This window comes from Tubulanus polymorphus, chromosome 3, assembly GCF_964204645.1.
Source record: "Tubulanus polymorphus chromosome 3, tnTubPoly1.2, whole genome shotgun sequence".
NCBI classification, from domain to species: domain Eukaryota; kingdom Metazoa; phylum Nemertea; class Palaeonemertea; order Tubulaniformes; family Tubulanidae; genus Tubulanus; species Tubulanus polymorphus.
Window position 1 is genome coordinate 5,003,372 of NC_134027.1, and position 16,236 is coordinate 5,019,607.

The following is a 16,236-nucleotide window of genomic DNA, read 5'->3' on the forward strand; positions in this document are numbered from 1 at the left end:
TTTATCTTTCTTTTTTTTTACTTTACTTTTTCTAAAGCCATATAGAAAGCGCATTAAATATCTAACTGATTTTCAATTTTTCGGATTCTTTGGGTCTATCTGCTACAAAGGCTGCTCATGAGAATCAACTAATGTCATCATCGTCAACGACGAGTGTCGAGAAATCTCCATCCAGTGGATCGATCTTCTAGATAAAAAATGTGAAAAAATTTTGTATCACTTGTTCAAATTTATGTACCGGTACATTCAACGACGATAATTCACTTCCAGACGTTTATTCACGATTTATTTATCCGCTGGTTAAGTATTTAGACTATTTTCTTTGATAAAATGAGTTAGTTGGTGATTCTTCTGCTGTTCAAAAATTGATCCCGACATTTTCTCGTCAGGAGTACATTTTGTGTTAATACATTCTCGATGTTTAATAATATATTAATTTTACTCTCTTCAAGAATTATTGTTCTTTTTTCGATATTGGATTCTTAAACGAATTTATTCTGAAAAAGTGTGATCTTCGCTTTTTCTGCGTCGTGAAACGGAATGGTCTCGTGCAGCAACCTTTATTTCATTGATTCACGTGTAACCAGACCTAACCACATCACACTAGCATCCCCGCGGGTTACCTTCATTGAATTCTTGAAGATTTGCGTCACAATCTTAAATCTAAACGCATTCCACGTTTGGCTGGTGGCCACCCAATCTACGAGACGCTCCGAGAGACCCCATCGACAGAGATGTCGACTGAAATATCAAACACCTCGGAGTAATCATTGAATTGATTCAATGATCTCAATGAATACTCTCATAGCAGACACCATCTTGCAAGGGTTTGGTCTTTTCAATGATTACTCCAAGGTTTGATTGCCTCCGCCGAAGCTCACGCCAACACGAACTTCGGCGAGAGGCAATCAAACCCTGGCAAGCGAGAACAGGCGCGGTTTCTGCAGGCACGTACTACCGTCGCGAGAATTTCGTGCCCGTTACCATTTTTAAGTCTAGTCGTTCGTCCCTATCAATCTCAAAAGTAGAAATGGCACATTTCTACGAAGCAGATGATTTATAACAGAAAGACCAAATTCTGTCGCGTCCATCAATGCCGAAAAAAACCAAGAAAAGGCACTTTTAATCCTGAAAAGTAGAAAGAGACACATTTACAAGACGAGGCCGATAATTCTAAACAGAAGACACGCCATTCTTCAGGATTTATTACAGTGTATTATTGTCTGGAAACATCTCAATGCAGTAAATTTTCTAGAGAGTACTTTTATGGTGGCTGATAAGGGCCATAGCGTAAAATTCCTGGTATGTAAATGAGGGCGCCAGAACGCCAGAACGCCAAAACGAAAAAAACGTACAATTTTCTCTGAAAGTTCGTTTTGGCGCGCCAAAACAACGAATATTCCGTTTTGGCGCCCCCGCCAAAACGAACTTTCATTTTGGCGCCCCCGCCAAAACAAACTTTCGTTTTGGCGCCCCCGCCAAAACAACGAAAAACGTCGAAATTTCTCTAAAAGTTCGTTTTGGCGCGCCAAAACGGAGAATATTCCGTTTTGGCGCCCCCGCCAAAACAACGAAAAAAAGCGAAATTTCTCTGAAAGTTCGTTTTGGTGCGCCAAAACAAAGACAATTTCGTTTTGGCGCGGTTATTTCCGTTTTGGCGCCCCCGCCAAAACAAGCATTCAACCACAGTAAAATTATTTTTCAATTTGGCGCGTTGATCTTGTGTGTAATTTGCATAAATTTGCATATATGAAAATATTTTACGTATATATAGAATTATTTTACGTGGTTTAAAGTTCGTTTTGGCGGGGGTGCCAAAACGGAATATTCTCCGTTTTGGCGCGCCAAAACGAACTTTTAGAGAAAATTGGACGTTTTTCGTTGTTTTGGCGGGGGCGCCGAAACGAAAGTACGTTTTGGCGGGGGCGCCAAAACGGAATTTTCTTTGTTTTGGCGCGCCAAAACGAACTTTCAGAGAAAATTGGACGTTTTTTTTCGTTTTGGCGTTCTGGCGCCCTCATTTACATACCAGGAATTTTACGCTATGGCCCTTATCATCCACCATATACTTTGCATCAGGACATCATTTCTCTTTGGAAATTGCACCAAAAAGCTGTTAACTCTCAGATTTTCTGGATGAGGACCCCAGACCCCATCCCATTTGTAGGTTATGCCCTTCTTATAAGTTGTGCTACCCCAACAGTGGTTCCGTGGAGGAGGGTCCACAAGTATGTTCGACGCTTCGACAATTCTATCAAAAATCATTAACGTCCCTCAATCTTTGTATTCAATTAATGAATTAATTAAGCTGTTATAAGGAATATGGATTTAAGCCCGTAGCAATCTGAAGCAGCTGTCGACTCCTGCCGTCATAGTAAAAAGTGCGTAGATAAAATCTTGAAATTCATCGTCGAAGAATCGAGCCGCCATCTACCGTCAATGATTGACAATATCAAATTTCACTTAAAGATAGATTTATTTCATAATAATTTATATTCGACATGGAAATTGAGACGTTTATACAATGACCCGTGGTTATATGACCATACATTTAACTCAAGATGTACACAATAATTAAATAAAAATAGCGATGTAGCTTTGTTGTTATGCATGTAAATCATAATACCTGTACGTACCACATGCCCTGAGCAAGATTTCCAAATTTGTAGTACATGTACGTCAATTAAACTAGCAATCACTTTCACTAACAACGTATTGGTATAATTTCATTTAATGGCGCAGAATGCATAGCAATTCGTTCAATACGTTTAACGTTAATGCATTTAATACATATTCAGTACGAAATGGAATCAAGTGAAAAATATTCGTAATGCTCATAAAATGATAAACCTACTTATATTCAATCTAATTAGCCTAGATATCATTCATTGGATTATAGAAAATAAACATCTAATGTTTTATCTCTCTAATTAATTTAACTGGATATCAACTACACTAACTGCACAAAGCAATATATTTATGGACAGCAACCTCAACACTGCACTCAAAATAACCAATATACTCTCATATTGTTATCAATGGAACTCTGGAGATTTATCTCTCAAAAGTGCTCCTAATCTTTCTGTTTGAGGAATTCGGGGAAGACGTCTTCAACAATCATCTTCTTGTTTATTTTGCCCATCGCATTACGCGGCATTTCGGGTAGTTCTTTCAGCACAGTCGGAATATGATAATGAGGCATCTTATCGGAAGCCCAAGTCTTTAGTTCATCTAAGGTTAATACAGCGTCATCGTGTAACACGACGACAGCAGCTACTCTCTGACCCCAGGTCAAATCAGGCAAACCTAAAAATATAAACAGCACATTTTCAATGTTCGTGAAAAGCATACAATAAATCATAATATATTCATGATATTTACATCAATATAATGAAACAAATTAAGTTATATCTATTCAGAACTCACCAACAACGCAACATTCGATAATGTCTGGGTGGGCCATAAGATGGCGCTCTACATCCAAGGCACTGATTTTGTAACCGCCGCTTTTGATTAGGTCAACAGAAGTGCGACCAAGAATTTTATAAACACCATTGACATAGCACATAGTATCACCTGTAATTACATGCATGGAGACATGTATATTTTTTTCAAAAAAAGAGATAGCAAAACTGTGAATAAACTCACAAACCTGTTTTAAACCAGCCATCTTTTGTAAACGAAGCATTAGTTGCTTCTGGTTTATTGAAATAGCACTTAAATACACCTGGTCCTTTAACATAAAGTTCACCACTCTCTCCTTCAAATCCAGGCGTCTCCTTCGTTGATTGACTGTTTCCTTCAGCAATAACGTCATAACCGATTGGCGAATAGACATTGTGCCTCGCAAGACAGACCTCTACTCCGGGAAAGGGATTTCCAACTGCCCCTGTAAAAACATGACGCCTAACAGCTGATTCTCATTAACATCATACTGGGTAACTGTATCTAGTTTCATTTACCTGGTATTCGATCGCCTTTGAGTGGGTTTGTAAGCACCATTCCGAGTTCAGTCATTCCATATCTTTCTAACATACGATGACCAGTAATTTCTTCCCAACGCGTCATCACTGGCTCGGGTAACGCAGATGATCCACTCACCATTAATCTGCAACGAAATAGCAAACCGCAAGAACCATTAGAAAATGTTGGATAATTTGAATTGTCGACTGACTGACTGGCCTATGAACAATCATGCATTCATACCTGATCTTAGATTTACACACAGACTTGATATGTTCCCGAGTTTGTCTCGAGCCTCGTCCTTGGCTCCAGTTTTGCGTGAAATACTGAATGAGTTTCACATAAACAGTAGGTACAGCCATAAACATATTCACGTGAACACTACTATCGTCAGTGGTTTTAATTGGTTCTATCAATTTTGTCCATACCTATTTAAAGATATTTCAACAAGAAATATAGAGTCTTATTAGAGGAAATCTATTTCTAAGGATTGGCATTCCCTATTGATTAACGAACCTTCTTGGCATCAAATTTCGGCATCATGACACACGTAGCACCAGACATAAGCGGTGTCAGTAACAAATTGATGACACCATGAATATGATGCAATGGAAGGCAATGAAGAATGACATCTTTATGCGACCATGCCCAACTTATTCGCATCATCTGTGTTTGAGCGTGCAGATTTGCATGAGTCAATACTACACCCTGTAAGGATAGCAATAAAAAGTCAAGCCAAAGAAAACCAGGGTTTATTTGTCAATAAATCTTAACGATATCCTTACTTTTGGTTTTCCAGTAGTACCGCTTGTATATATAATCATTGCATTTCGTCGTTGAAAGAATCTTGAGTTGACTAAGCCATCTAATTTCTTTTTGAATGCATTAACTGCTACTGAATTAACAGATCTTGAGGTATCAATTATATTAGCATTATAATCTTCATTCTTCAGAACAATATAGGGAACTTTGGTATTCATTGAAATAGTTTGCGCGACATCTTCGTAATGCTCGGTTGTGATTATAAGTTTAGAATGCGAGTCTTCGACGAAATATTGAAGTTCGACGGCTGGATGCGTTCGGCATAGAGGCACGAGGGTGGCACCCGCCATCCATACAGCCCAATTACTGACAACATATGAAGAATCATTAGGACACAGTATGGAAACACTGGCTTCATTCAAATCATAGCCATTTGCTTGACACGCATCCAGAATTTTCAATGAAAGAAGCGTGCTTCGTTCTAATAACTGTTGATATGTGTGGGATCCGGACTCATCGATTAAAGCACAGCGCCAACGCCAGTCCTCTGCAAGTTTAAACACTGGAAAAACAACGAAAAACGTCCAATTTTCTCTAAAAGTTCGTTTTGGCGCGCCAAAACGGAGAATATTCCGTTTTGGCGCCCCCGCCAAAACAACGAAAAAAAGCGAAATTTCTCTGAAAGTTCGTTTTGGTGCGCCAAAACAAAGACAATTTCGTTTTGGCGCGGTTATTTCCGTTTTGGCGCCCCCGCCAAAACAAGCATTCAACCACAGTAAAATTATTTTTCAATTTGGCGCGTTGATCTTGTGTGTAATTTGCATAAATTTGCATATATGAAAATATTTTACGTATATATAGAATTATTTTACGTGGTTTAAAGTTCGTTTTGGCGGGGGTGCCAAAACGGAATATTCTCCGTTTTGGCGCGCCAAAACGAACTTTTAGAGAAAATTGGACGTTTTTCGTTGTTTTGGCGGGGGCGCCGAAACGAAAGTACGTTTTGGCGGGGGCGCCAAAACGGAATTTTCTTTGTTTTGGCGCGCCAAAACGAACTTTCAGAGAAAATTGGACGTTTTTTTTCGTTTTGGCGTTCTGGCGCCCTCATTTACATACCAGGAATTTTACGCTATGGCCCTTATCATCCACCATATACTTTGCATCAGGACATCATTTCTCTTTGGAAATTGCACCAAAAAGCTGTTAACTCTCAGATTTTCTGGATGAGGACCCCAGACCCCATCCCATTTGTAGGTTATGCCCTTCTTATAAGTTGTGCTACCCCAACAGTGGTTCCGTGGAGGAGGGTCCACAAGTATGTTCGACGCTTCGACAATTCTATCAAAAATCATTAACGTCCCTCAATCTTTGTATTCAATTAATGAATTAATTAAGCTGTTATAAGGAATATGGATTTAAGCCCGTAGCAATCTGAAGCAGCTGTCGACTCCTGCCGTCATAGTAAAAAGTGCGTAGATAAAATCTTGAAATTCATCGTCGAAGAATCGAGCCGCCATCTACCGTCAATGATTGACAATATCAAATTTCACTTAAAGATAGATTTATTTCATAATAATTTATATTCGACATGGAAATTGAGACGTTTATACAATGACCCGTGGTTATATGACCATACATTTAACTCAAGATGTACACAATAATTAAATAAAAATAGCGATGTAGCTTTGTTGTTATGCATGTAAATCATAATACCTGTACGTACCACATGCCCTGAGCAAGATTTCCAAATTTGTAGTACATGTACGTCAATTAAACTAGCAATCACTTTCACTAACAACGTATTGGTATAATTTCATTTAATGGCGCAGAATGCATAGCAATTCGTTCAATACGTTTAACGTTAATGCATTTAATACATATTCAGTACGAAATGGAATCAAGTGAAAAATATTCGTAATGCTCATAAAATGATAAACCTACTTATATTCAATCTAATTAGCCTAGATATCATTCATTGGATTATAGAAAATAAACATCTAATGTTTTATCTCTCTAATTAATTTAACTGGATATCAACTACACTAACTGCACAAAGCAATATATTTATGGACAGCAACCTCAACACTGCACTCAAAATAACCAATATACTCTCATATTGTTATCAATGGAACTCTGGAGATTTATCTCTCAAAAGTGCTCCTAATCTTTCTGTTTGAGGAATTCGGGGAAGACGTCTTCAACAATCATCTTCTTGTTTATTTTGCCCATCGCATTACGCGGCATTTCGGGTAGTTCTTTCAGCACAGTCGGAATATGATAATGAGGCATCTTATCGGAAGCCCAAGTCTTTAGTTCATCTAAGGTTAATACAGCGTCATCGTGTAACACGACGACAGCAGCTACTCTCTGACCCCAGGTCAAATCAGGCAAACCTAAAAATATAAACAGCACATTTTCAATGTTCGTGAAAAGCATACAATAAATCATAATATATTCATGATATTTACATCAATATAATGAAACAAATTAAGTTATATCTATTCAGAACTCACCAACAACGCAACATTCGATAATGTCTGGGTGGGCCATAAGATGGCGCTCTACATCCAAGGCACTGATTTTGTAACCGCCGCTTTTGATTAGGTCAACAGAAGTGCGACCAAGAATTTTATAAACACCATTGACATAGCACATAGTATCACCTGTAATTACATGCATGGAGACATGTATATTTTTTTCAAAAAAAGAGATAGCAAAACTGTGAATAAACTCACAAACCTGTTTTAAACCAGCCATCTTTTGTAAACGAAGCATTAGTTGCTTCTGGTTTATTGAAATAGCACTTAAATACACCTGGTCCTTTAACATAAAGTTCACCACTCTCTCCTTCAAATCCAGGCGTCTCCTTCGTTGATTGACTGTTTCCTTCAGCAATAACGTCATAACCGATTGGCGAATAGACATTGTGCCTCGCAAGACAGACCTCTACTCCGGGAAAGGGATTTCCAACTGCCCCTGTAAAAACATGACGCCTAACAGCTGATTCTCATTAACATCATACTGGGTAACTGTATCTAGTTTCATTTACCTGGTATTCGATCGCCTTTGAGTGGGTTTGTAAGCACCATTCCGAGTTCAGTCATTCCATATCTTTCTAACATACGATGACCAGTAATTTCTTCCCAACGCGTCATCACTGGCTCGGGTAACGCAGATGATCCACTCACCATTAATCTGCAACGAAATAGCAAACCGCAAGAACCATTAGAAAATGTTGGATAATTTGAATTGTCGACTGACTGACTGGCCTATGAACAATCATGCATTCATACCTGATCTTAGATTTACACACAGACTTGATATGTTCCCGAGTTTGTCTCGAGCCTCGTCCTTGGCTCCAGTTTTGCGTGAAATACTGAATGAGTTTCACATAAACAGTAGGTACAGCCATAAACATATTCACGTGAACACTACTATCGTCAGTGGTTTTAATTGGTTCTATCAATTTTGTCCATACCTATTTAAAGATATTTCAACAAGAAATATAGAGTCTTATTAGAGGAAATCTATTTCTAAGGATTGGCATTCCCTATTGATTAACGAACCTTCTTGGCATCAAATTTCGGCATCATGACACACGTAGCACCAGACATAAGCGGTGTCAGTAACAAATTGATGACACCATGAATATGATGCAATGGAAGGCAATGAAGAATGACATCTTTATGCGACCATGCCCAACTTATTCGCATCATCTGTGTTTGAGCGTGCAGATTTGCATGAGTCAATACTACACCCTGTAAGGATAGCAATAAAAAGTCAAGCCAAAGAAAACCAGGGTTTATTTGTCAATAAATCTTAACGATATCCTTACTTTTGGTTTTCCAGTAGTACCGCTTGTATATATAATCATTGCATTTCGTCGTTGAAAGAATCTTGAGTTGACTAAGCCATCTAATTTCTTTTTGAATGCATTAACTGCTACTGAATTAACAGATCTTGAGGTATCAATTATATTAGCATTATAATCTTCATTCTTCAGAACAATATAGGGAACTTTGGTATTCATTGAAATAGTTTGCGCGACATCTTCGTAATGCTCGGTTGTGATTATAAGTTTAGAATGCGAGTCTTCGACGAAATATTGAAGTTCGACGGCTGGATGCGTTCGGCATAGAGGCACGAGGGTGGCACCCGCCATCCATACAGCCCAATTACTGACAACATATGAAGAATCATTAGGACACAGTATGGAAACACTGGCTTCATTCAAATCATAGCCATTTGCTTGACACGCATCCAGAATTTTCAATGAAAGAAGCGTGCTTCGTTCTAATAACTGTTGATATGTGTGGGATCCGGACTCATCGATTAAAGCACAGCGCCAACGCCAGTCCTCTGCAAGTTTAAACACTGGTAGAACGCTTCCCGATCCCGACTTACGAGACGTAATTTTTGTTATTCTCGAAAGGTTTCGTGCACCATAGCGACAATCATTAACCAGTATCTTCGTCATTGGCCTCCTCATCAGTAAACGACCAATCATCATTGGTCGAGAACGAAACATTTTTCAGAAGAAGAATACAGCAGTGCGTATTGCGTAGAGTGTGTCACTTTTGTCTTTGACTGTGTTGTGACTGTTTTGACTTGCGTCACTTGAGTTGACTGTTTATTTTAAGTTTAAGTCTGAAACCTGCCTCCCACACATTAGTAGCATGAATTAAAGCATGACAGCCCGTTAAAAGGTGGAAAATTCGAATAGCATAACTCGAAAAGCTAAAAACAAAATTAAAAGCAAAATCGTTGTACTGTGGCTGTAATGTTTAGTGACACATTTCGCATAAAAACTCGGTGTAGGATTATCCAAAATTTCCGTATCCAATATTTATCTGTGATATGCCCGAATTACATGTTGACCGTCTAGTGCTTCCCCTATGTATAACGATAGCGGGGAAAACGTGAACTAACATAATATTTGCTTGCCAGAGTCTTTGAATGGTGATAGTGGACGAACTATTTTCCGAATTGCGGGCCGGATGCCAATTTCTCTTTTGAAGGCAGCACTGAAACTACCCAATTTTTCAATATTTCTACTATAGTATTAGTCGTAATAGAGTAAATTAGTAGAGAAAATTATGTCATATGGGTCCTTGGATCTGAGGCATGATACCACAATTAGTGATCCGTTGTTTTCAATACCATTTAACTTATCACTGGAAATTTATAATCAACCAAAAGAAGACGCAATTAACCAATAACAAAATATATTTGAAGGTACAAATCAATTAACAACATATTCTGTGTATTTTCATCCACTACTCAATTGTGATGTGCTTGTTTTACCACCAACTGCACCTGCTACTGGTACCATACCTAAATGAAATCTTGTAAAATGGAAGCTTCCCAAAATTCCATACAACTGATACAAGTCTTAAAACAATCAATGAATGTTTTGAGAAATGACAACGGAATATATACAATGGTCGTTTTGTAATTGAAACCTAGAAACGTGAATTTGAATTACAAGTAAAATGCATTGCACTGGTGGTAGAAATATTACTACGGTATATTCGCTACAACAATTACTATTGAAGGCAACATATAACTAGATATATTGTTCAATGCACTCCGTGAAAATAATAATTCACTGTTAAATGAATAATCTTACATGTTTCTACCCGATATATATTACATTTTTATCTAAAACCATCATTTTATCTTCACGTTGAAATGGCTTATATTCAATATTCTAACTACTTAAAAGTCAATAATAGGCCCAAAGCTACTAAACCTATTAAAATCTTTTCTAGAAAACTGCATCAGAGTTCTTGCAGAGATATCCATCTAGATTAGCTGCTATTTACATGATGCATTAATTTCAATGAGAAATTCTATACATCTCACAGACATCATTAACTCTAAACTGGAGAGGTGAATACACTCAAATTTACTGGTTTACAACTACAAACAAATAATTCAGGAGTGCATTCATTTTCTTGCCTCATAAAGGAACATCATTCAACCAGTAATCAAGTACATTTCGGTTAAACTGTCTTAATAATATTCAACAATTCTGCATAGAAATACTTTTGTTAAAAAGTGTTTTAGCATTCATCTCCGTAAGCCTATGCTAAAATACTTATGTCACTTTCGAAAGAAAATACAACTACTGGTACAAGCACAGTCACTCACATCTTGTGTGTGCTAATATACGGAGGTGTCTCTACATGATTACGCACTCTGATGACAATTGCATGAACAATACGTATTTATGTGTTCAACCACCCCAAAAATACAACAAAAATAACAACATATTTAACATGCTGCACACAGCAGTTGTGTTTGCTACTCGATGTCTTGCCGAAATTTTATGGGTTGGAGATGTTGCCACCGATGTGAACCAGAAAACCGCCAGGTTTAGGTAAGCGTACAACATGCACTGAAGCTGTTATCATTTCCAGCAGTTGAAGACTTTCAATCTAATTCATCAGTTGTGTATGGCAATGTATCAGATGTGAGTCCTTCTAATGGATCAGTTAGTTGATATGCTTGTGGTGTATCCAACGTGTCGTTTACTTCAGTTGAAATATCGCCACCGATATTGAAATCCTGGTTCAAGTCGCTATCTGATGTCATATCAAATAATCCCGGCAAGTCTATAGGATTATACTGAATCAGCTCATTCCCTAAAAAACGATAGATAGAAAGCATAACATAAGCAACTTTTCTACGATTTATTCTCTTCAGCTCAGATTTTTTCAATTTGCTAAAACATCCAGTGAAAGTGAGCTACGTAAATATCCCATGTGTGAGTTTCCAGGATGGAGTGACAAATTGATTTGCTGCTGCATTCCTAACTGAAACTGCCATTGTATTATTCTATATATACCAGCTGCCTGTCAAGCAATCTTATAACCACAAATAAGGTCATCACATTGGATTGTAAAAAATTTTGGCAATCTCAGATAGGATGTGACAGCTAGATCACTCACATCTGCGCATTTCCACAGCAGGAATGGGCCCTTTTTGACAATCATAGGGATACGGTGGAGGATAGGTCCTCTGTGGGGTCATCATTGATGAAGATGCGGGTATCAGAGGAACTTGAAGGATAAAACAAATAAATCAACAGGATTAAAAACATTTCATGAGGACAGTTAAACTTCATATTTCAGAGTAATATTCTTTTTACCTATGACATTTGCTGGATTTGAACTATTTGCAGCGTTATCTGTATCTGATTTTTCACCTAAGTCACCAGCATACTGAAATAACATTCCGATAACAAATTAACCTTTTCGATTCTCATTAACGGTACATTTCTCATTCATGTAAAAAATCTATAAAGCTTACATCAAGCGGTACATCAAATCCTCCAAATGGCACATCAGGACTAAATAACTGAAAGGTAAATCAAATGTGTTCACTGTATGAAAACATGAAGCAAGCATTATCACATAAGGGTGTTATTTCACTTACACCAGACAAAGTGGAATTATCAATGTAGCTTGTGGATGAAAGAAGTTCTTTGAGTTGATCTAGATCTTGTTGCACTGAGTCCACATCTGTTGTTAAACCACTGCGGTAAACAGAAAATTGAACATAGTCTTAGAGACACAAAGTAAGAGACAACATAGATAATACACTTACTCAATTGATGCACGACTGTCTGAAAAAATAAACATTGTTTCAGTTCCAACAAATGACATCAGCTACTGACAATATTTTTTGCAACCAACTGTGGAGCTAAGCGGACAGGCCTGTAACATGAGGAATATGTTGGCTGGTTCATTTCTAACTGAACTTGGTTGGAACCGAAAGGGGGGTCCTCCCTCAGACAATCTGATTCTCAGGTATAGCCTACGACCAATTTCCATTGTTATGACCAAGGTTTCAGCATATTTCTTTTGAATTAGAAAAAAAACAAACCTTTTGCAGGGGCCCTAACCCCATGCTACAGGCTTGGTGAACAAGAAGCAAATGAGAAAGCTGACAAAATCTATTTAATCGTTGTTGTAGGTCTGACTCAACATTCAAGACTTACAAATACACACATGTATAAAATAAAACCTGATTAACCCAATCTTAACTTAATTTGCACCTAGGTTTCCCACTTGTTTACCAATGAAGACCACCCAGGCTGTTATTTACACTGAACTAAGAGTTGTTGATTCATTTGATGAGCTCATCACTATGACAACAGACAAATGAGAATTAACTTCAACACAAACAAGTATACTGATAATGGTAACATGCCCACTTAAAAAGTGGTCTGAAATGCTCAACAATCTGACAATTTCAATATTCAACGCCCAAAACAAAGGGCTAAATATGACTGCAATCAATATTCAACACAATGATGAAAATTTACATGTAACAAAAGTCTCAAAATAATAAACAACACTTATATCCTAACGTAAACCACTATGTCAAACTCAAGAGTCACAGAGAAAGTTGAAGATTTGCCTTTCTTTTTTTTCTAAATAAATGATTTGTGCTCAGAACAGGTGAAAAATGACGAATGATGATGGCAATTTTGATTTACCTAAAATGATTAAGATGAGAAAAATCAAATGACAATTCAGGAGGTTTTCTTCCCTTTTCACCTTTTGAAGAACTTCTAAAAGAACAAGCATTGTATGTACTTACGACAAGTGTATCTTAGTATCAGAGGGAGGGGAGAAAGGTAACAGCGGGTAGGTTACATTTACAGGAGAATGCCTTCCCCATTAATAGATTACTATTACTGTATAACGGTATGCTAAACGCATGTTAAACCGCTATTGATAAAAACTCACATTTCTGAGAAATAATCCTCATTTTCCAGGCCAGGATGTGAAGGTGATGATATTGTCTGTGTTGGTAGTAAATCTTGAGCGGATCCAGATAATTTCGATTTGCTATCAGCCAAAACCTACAAATTGAACAGTTAAATTTTACATTTTCCAATTCATACATAATATATATTCAGATATATTTATCAGCTAAGTATAGTACCTCATTCACAAGAGCATCGGCTGACATAGTGTCTGTATTGTGTGAATCACTGCTCCCAGCCGATATGTTTAAAAGATCTGGTGATACATCAGTTACATCATGTATAACTAATCCTGTCGATGACTGAGCTTCAGTCTTAAATGACGGAGGGTTTTCACTGGCAGGCTTGAATGATAAAACAAAGCTCACTGTTCATAAACTTCCACAAGTCATAACGACAGTACATAATATCATCTAGACCTTGTAATACGTACACTTTCAACAGTATATTCTGGTGCAGAGTTGTCTATTGATAACTGACGGTTGTACTTGGGCACTTTAGGGTTTTTAAGCTGACTCGCATCATTTATCATCAATGGTTTTTTCCGCTTCATTCCAGCCAATCCTCGATTTGAGCCACCAACCAGAGTCATCAGGAACTGTACCAACTGTATGAGTAAAAAAAGAAAACAATCTCCGATCATGAACTCCACAGCATTTAAGAAGACATGATTTTGATACAAATAATCGACAATTCATGTACCTTATTAACAATCTGTTGTTGTTTCATGTGTTTAGTTCGTAGTGATGCGACTTCACGCCACAAAGCTTCATTTTGCCTAGAAAACAGGCAGAGAAATGAATTTGAACCATCAGTTATCATGAACATATTATCTAGTCCCATGAAGTTTGCTGTAACGAGGTTCCAACGTATCAAGTTAAGGATGATATATCAAAGATGAAAAATTTGATAAATACCTCTTAAGGGCATCCAATTTAGAGTTCATATGATCTTGGCGACCCTGTAACTGATTTACATCCACTAGAACTTTGGACATGCTGTCATCTTGTTTCAAAACTTTAGCCTCTTCTTTATTCGTTGGCACCTGTACAAACAACCCACAGTAGAATAACCAAATTGTTGAAAGATTTAGAATAAATTTCAGTATTTTCTGGAGGCATTCTAAGAACGAAGATGTCTTCACCTTTCTTTTAATGAATTCAAGCATTCCTTCCTCGCCTCTTATGAAGAATGGATGCTGGAATTGCATGTCATCTTTTTCATATTTCAATCCACCTTGATCAATTGTCATTACCTTGCGAAAACCATCTAAAAATTGAATTTCAGATGGTTTTGGTTAACAAAATATGTAAAAAGATCAGAAGCTTCCTAACCAGGAGAGACTTCTCAAAAGGTAAATTCAACTCACACATATTAAGCTGTCGAATAAAGCTAGCTATATTACTGTGCTTGAAGTACAGTGGTAATATCTCTTTCGCGAACCGAGCTTGATCCAAAACATGGAAGGTCTTTCCAGTCTAAAACAAATCGAAAAAGAATGAAACCTTATATCATGAAAAAACTGAGAAAAAATGATTTATAATCAATGCCCATCACTTGAATATTTGGGAAAATATATCAAATCCACAGCCAGGTGGGTTACTGTATGTTATACACGCTCTCTGTGCCAGGTTTCATTCTGTAATTTTGTTAATCGGTTGATCTAGCTAGGCTACACAATGATTTTTTCGAAAGTTGTTTTTTCCATTAATTGGCGATAGTTTACTCCGCAAATGCTCACGACGTAATCAACTAAAGCATCACATAGGTGGCGCCACGTTTCAAGCCGTGGGAGCCATTTTTTAGCATTAAGTCAGCATTTTCTAGGTAAACAATCGCTGTAATTGAAAACACAAACATGTTTATGCCAATTCATAATTTATCTCTGAATGCAAAATCTTATCAAACAAATTGATGCATAATAAAGGTAGATCAATTAGTAACAAAATCAGGGATTAAAACGCTGCATGGAGAGCATGGGTGGTGACAGACAACTTGAGTAATTGACAGTAGTATCCTTAGTCTTACCATGACATCGTCATCATCGTATCAATAATAACCAGGGGACTGGAGGCCTGATAACGATTGACGGGCACACTTGGTGATAGTATGTAAATAGGGCATAAATACAGCAGTCAGGGGAGAGTAGAAATAAAAAAAGGAGTAGCAGAACTAAAAGAAAATGTGTTGACGGATCGGGATGGGGGTTAGTAAGTATTTGTTATTGAGTTGACAGGATTGTACCACTAGCACTGCCGCCGGGTTACTTACGGTATCCCAACAAATTAGGTCATCATATTCTGGATCTTCGACAAGCGTCCATAGTTTCGTTAGAAAAGCAGGCACCGTATTGCTCCCCATCGTCATACCAGCAGCGGTCGCTAAATTAACTGCCAAGTGGTGATTGTTTACTTGCATTGTTATTACGCGCAGCGAGAGCATGCAAGATGTCTTCACTTCCTGGTTATTCGTTCACAGAGAAATGGGTAGCTCCGACAATATCCACATCAGGGCATCCATATCGCGGCAGCGCTCTCACCTAAAATCGGATAATGTATCGGTAGACTCGGTACACTGGCAGGCCGCGAATCCGATTGGATATCGGGGAATTGTTGAATTAAATCGCTAAAACGCTATATCAACCTCGTTATTCGACGAAGTTATCGTTTCAATAAAAATTAGTATTTCGGAGCTTTTCAGGCGCAAAATGGTAGTCCGGCCTCAGTCTCTCC

General features: G+C 37.7%; 3 protein-coding genes across 3 annotated transcripts; all 3 read right to left on the reverse strand.

Moving 5' to 3' along the window:
* Positions 1 to 2,493: 2,493 nt before the first annotated feature.
* Positions 2,494 to 5,206, reverse strand: LOC141901976 (malonate--CoA ligase ACSF3, mitochondrial-like). Its single transcript, XM_074789586.1, has 7 exons — positions 4,749 to 5,206; positions 4,480 to 4,671; positions 4,207 to 4,391; positions 3,963 to 4,108; positions 3,653 to 3,889; positions 3,427 to 3,576; positions 2,494 to 3,306 (listed from the first exon to the last, which is right to left on the reverse strand). Exons 1-7 carry the CDS (start codon positions 5,073 to 5,075, stop codon positions 3,074 to 3,076), a joined length of 1,470 nt encoding a protein of 489 aa, XP_074645687.1. The 5' UTR covers positions 5,076 to 5,206; the 3' UTR covers positions 2,494 to 3,073.
* Positions 5,207 to 6,305: 1,099 nt separating this feature from the next.
* On the reverse strand, positions 6,306 to 9,457 carry LOC141901954 (malonate--CoA ligase ACSF3, mitochondrial-like). The gene is made up of 7 exons (XM_074789559.1): positions 8,561 to 9,457; positions 8,292 to 8,483; positions 8,019 to 8,203; positions 7,775 to 7,920; positions 7,465 to 7,701; positions 7,239 to 7,388; positions 6,306 to 7,118 (listed from the first exon to the last, which is right to left on the reverse strand). Exons 1-7 carry the CDS (start codon positions 9,251 to 9,253, stop codon positions 6,886 to 6,888), a joined length of 1,836 nt encoding a protein of 611 aa, XP_074645660.1. The 5' UTR covers positions 9,254 to 9,457; the 3' UTR covers positions 6,306 to 6,885.
* A 509-nt stretch (positions 9,458 to 9,966) lies between these two features.
* LOC141902511 (heat shock factor protein-like) lies at positions 9,967 to 15,961 on the reverse strand. The gene is made up of 14 exons (XM_074790277.1): positions 15,776 to 15,961; positions 14,874 to 14,982; positions 14,649 to 14,773; positions 14,422 to 14,549; positions 14,207 to 14,282; positions 13,938 to 14,111; positions 13,684 to 13,848; positions 13,485 to 13,600; positions 13,232 to 13,306; positions 12,166 to 12,265; positions 12,040 to 12,087; positions 11,879 to 11,951; positions 11,679 to 11,789; positions 9,967 to 11,372 (listed from the first exon to the last, which is right to left on the reverse strand). Exons 1-14 carry the CDS (start codon positions 15,944 to 15,946, stop codon positions 11,161 to 11,163), a joined length of 1,683 nt encoding a protein of 560 aa, XP_074646378.1. The 5' UTR covers positions 15,947 to 15,961; the 3' UTR covers positions 9,967 to 11,160.
* Between the last annotated feature and the right edge of the window lie 275 nt (positions 15,962 to 16,236).

Excerpts from the sequence above, each read along its gene's own strand:
- LOC141901954 (XM_074789559.1), bottom strand. The coding sequence starts at position 9,253 with ATGTTTCGTTCTCGACCAATGATGATTGGTCGTTTACTGATGAGGAGG. Across the intron at positions 8,484-8,560 it reads GTACTACTGGAAAACCAAAA|GGTGTAGTATTGACTCATGC; the intron begins GTAAGGATATCG and ends CTATCCTTACAG. Across the intron at positions 8,204-8,291 it reads CGAAATTTGATGCCAAGAAG|GTATGGACAAAATTGATAGA; the intron begins GTTCGTTAATCA and ends ATCTTTAAATAG.
- LOC141901976 (XM_074789586.1), bottom strand. The coding sequence starts at position 5,075 with ATGGCGGGTGCCACCCTCGTGCCTCTATGCCGAACGCATCCAGCCGTC. Across the intron at positions 4,672-4,748 it reads GTACTACTGGAAAACCAAAA|GGTGTAGTATTGACTCATGC; the intron begins GTAAGGATATCG and ends CTATCCTTACAG. Across the intron at positions 3,577-3,652 it reads AGATGGCTGGTTTAAAACAG|GTGATACTATGTGCTATGTC; the intron begins GTTTGTGAGTTT and ends ATGTAATTACAG.
- LOC141902511 (XM_074790277.1), bottom strand. The coding sequence starts at position 15,946 with ATGCTCTCGCTGCGCGTAATAACAATGCAAGTAAACAATCACCACTTG. Across the intron at positions 14,550-14,648 it reads TTGAATTCATTAAAAGAAAG|GTGCCAACGAATAAAGAAGA; the intron begins GTGAAGACATCT and ends TTGTTTGTACAG. Across the intron at positions 11,952-12,039 it reads GATTTGATGTACCGCTTGAT|TATGCTGGTGACTTAGGTGA; the intron begins GTAAGCTTTATA and ends ATGTTATTTCAG.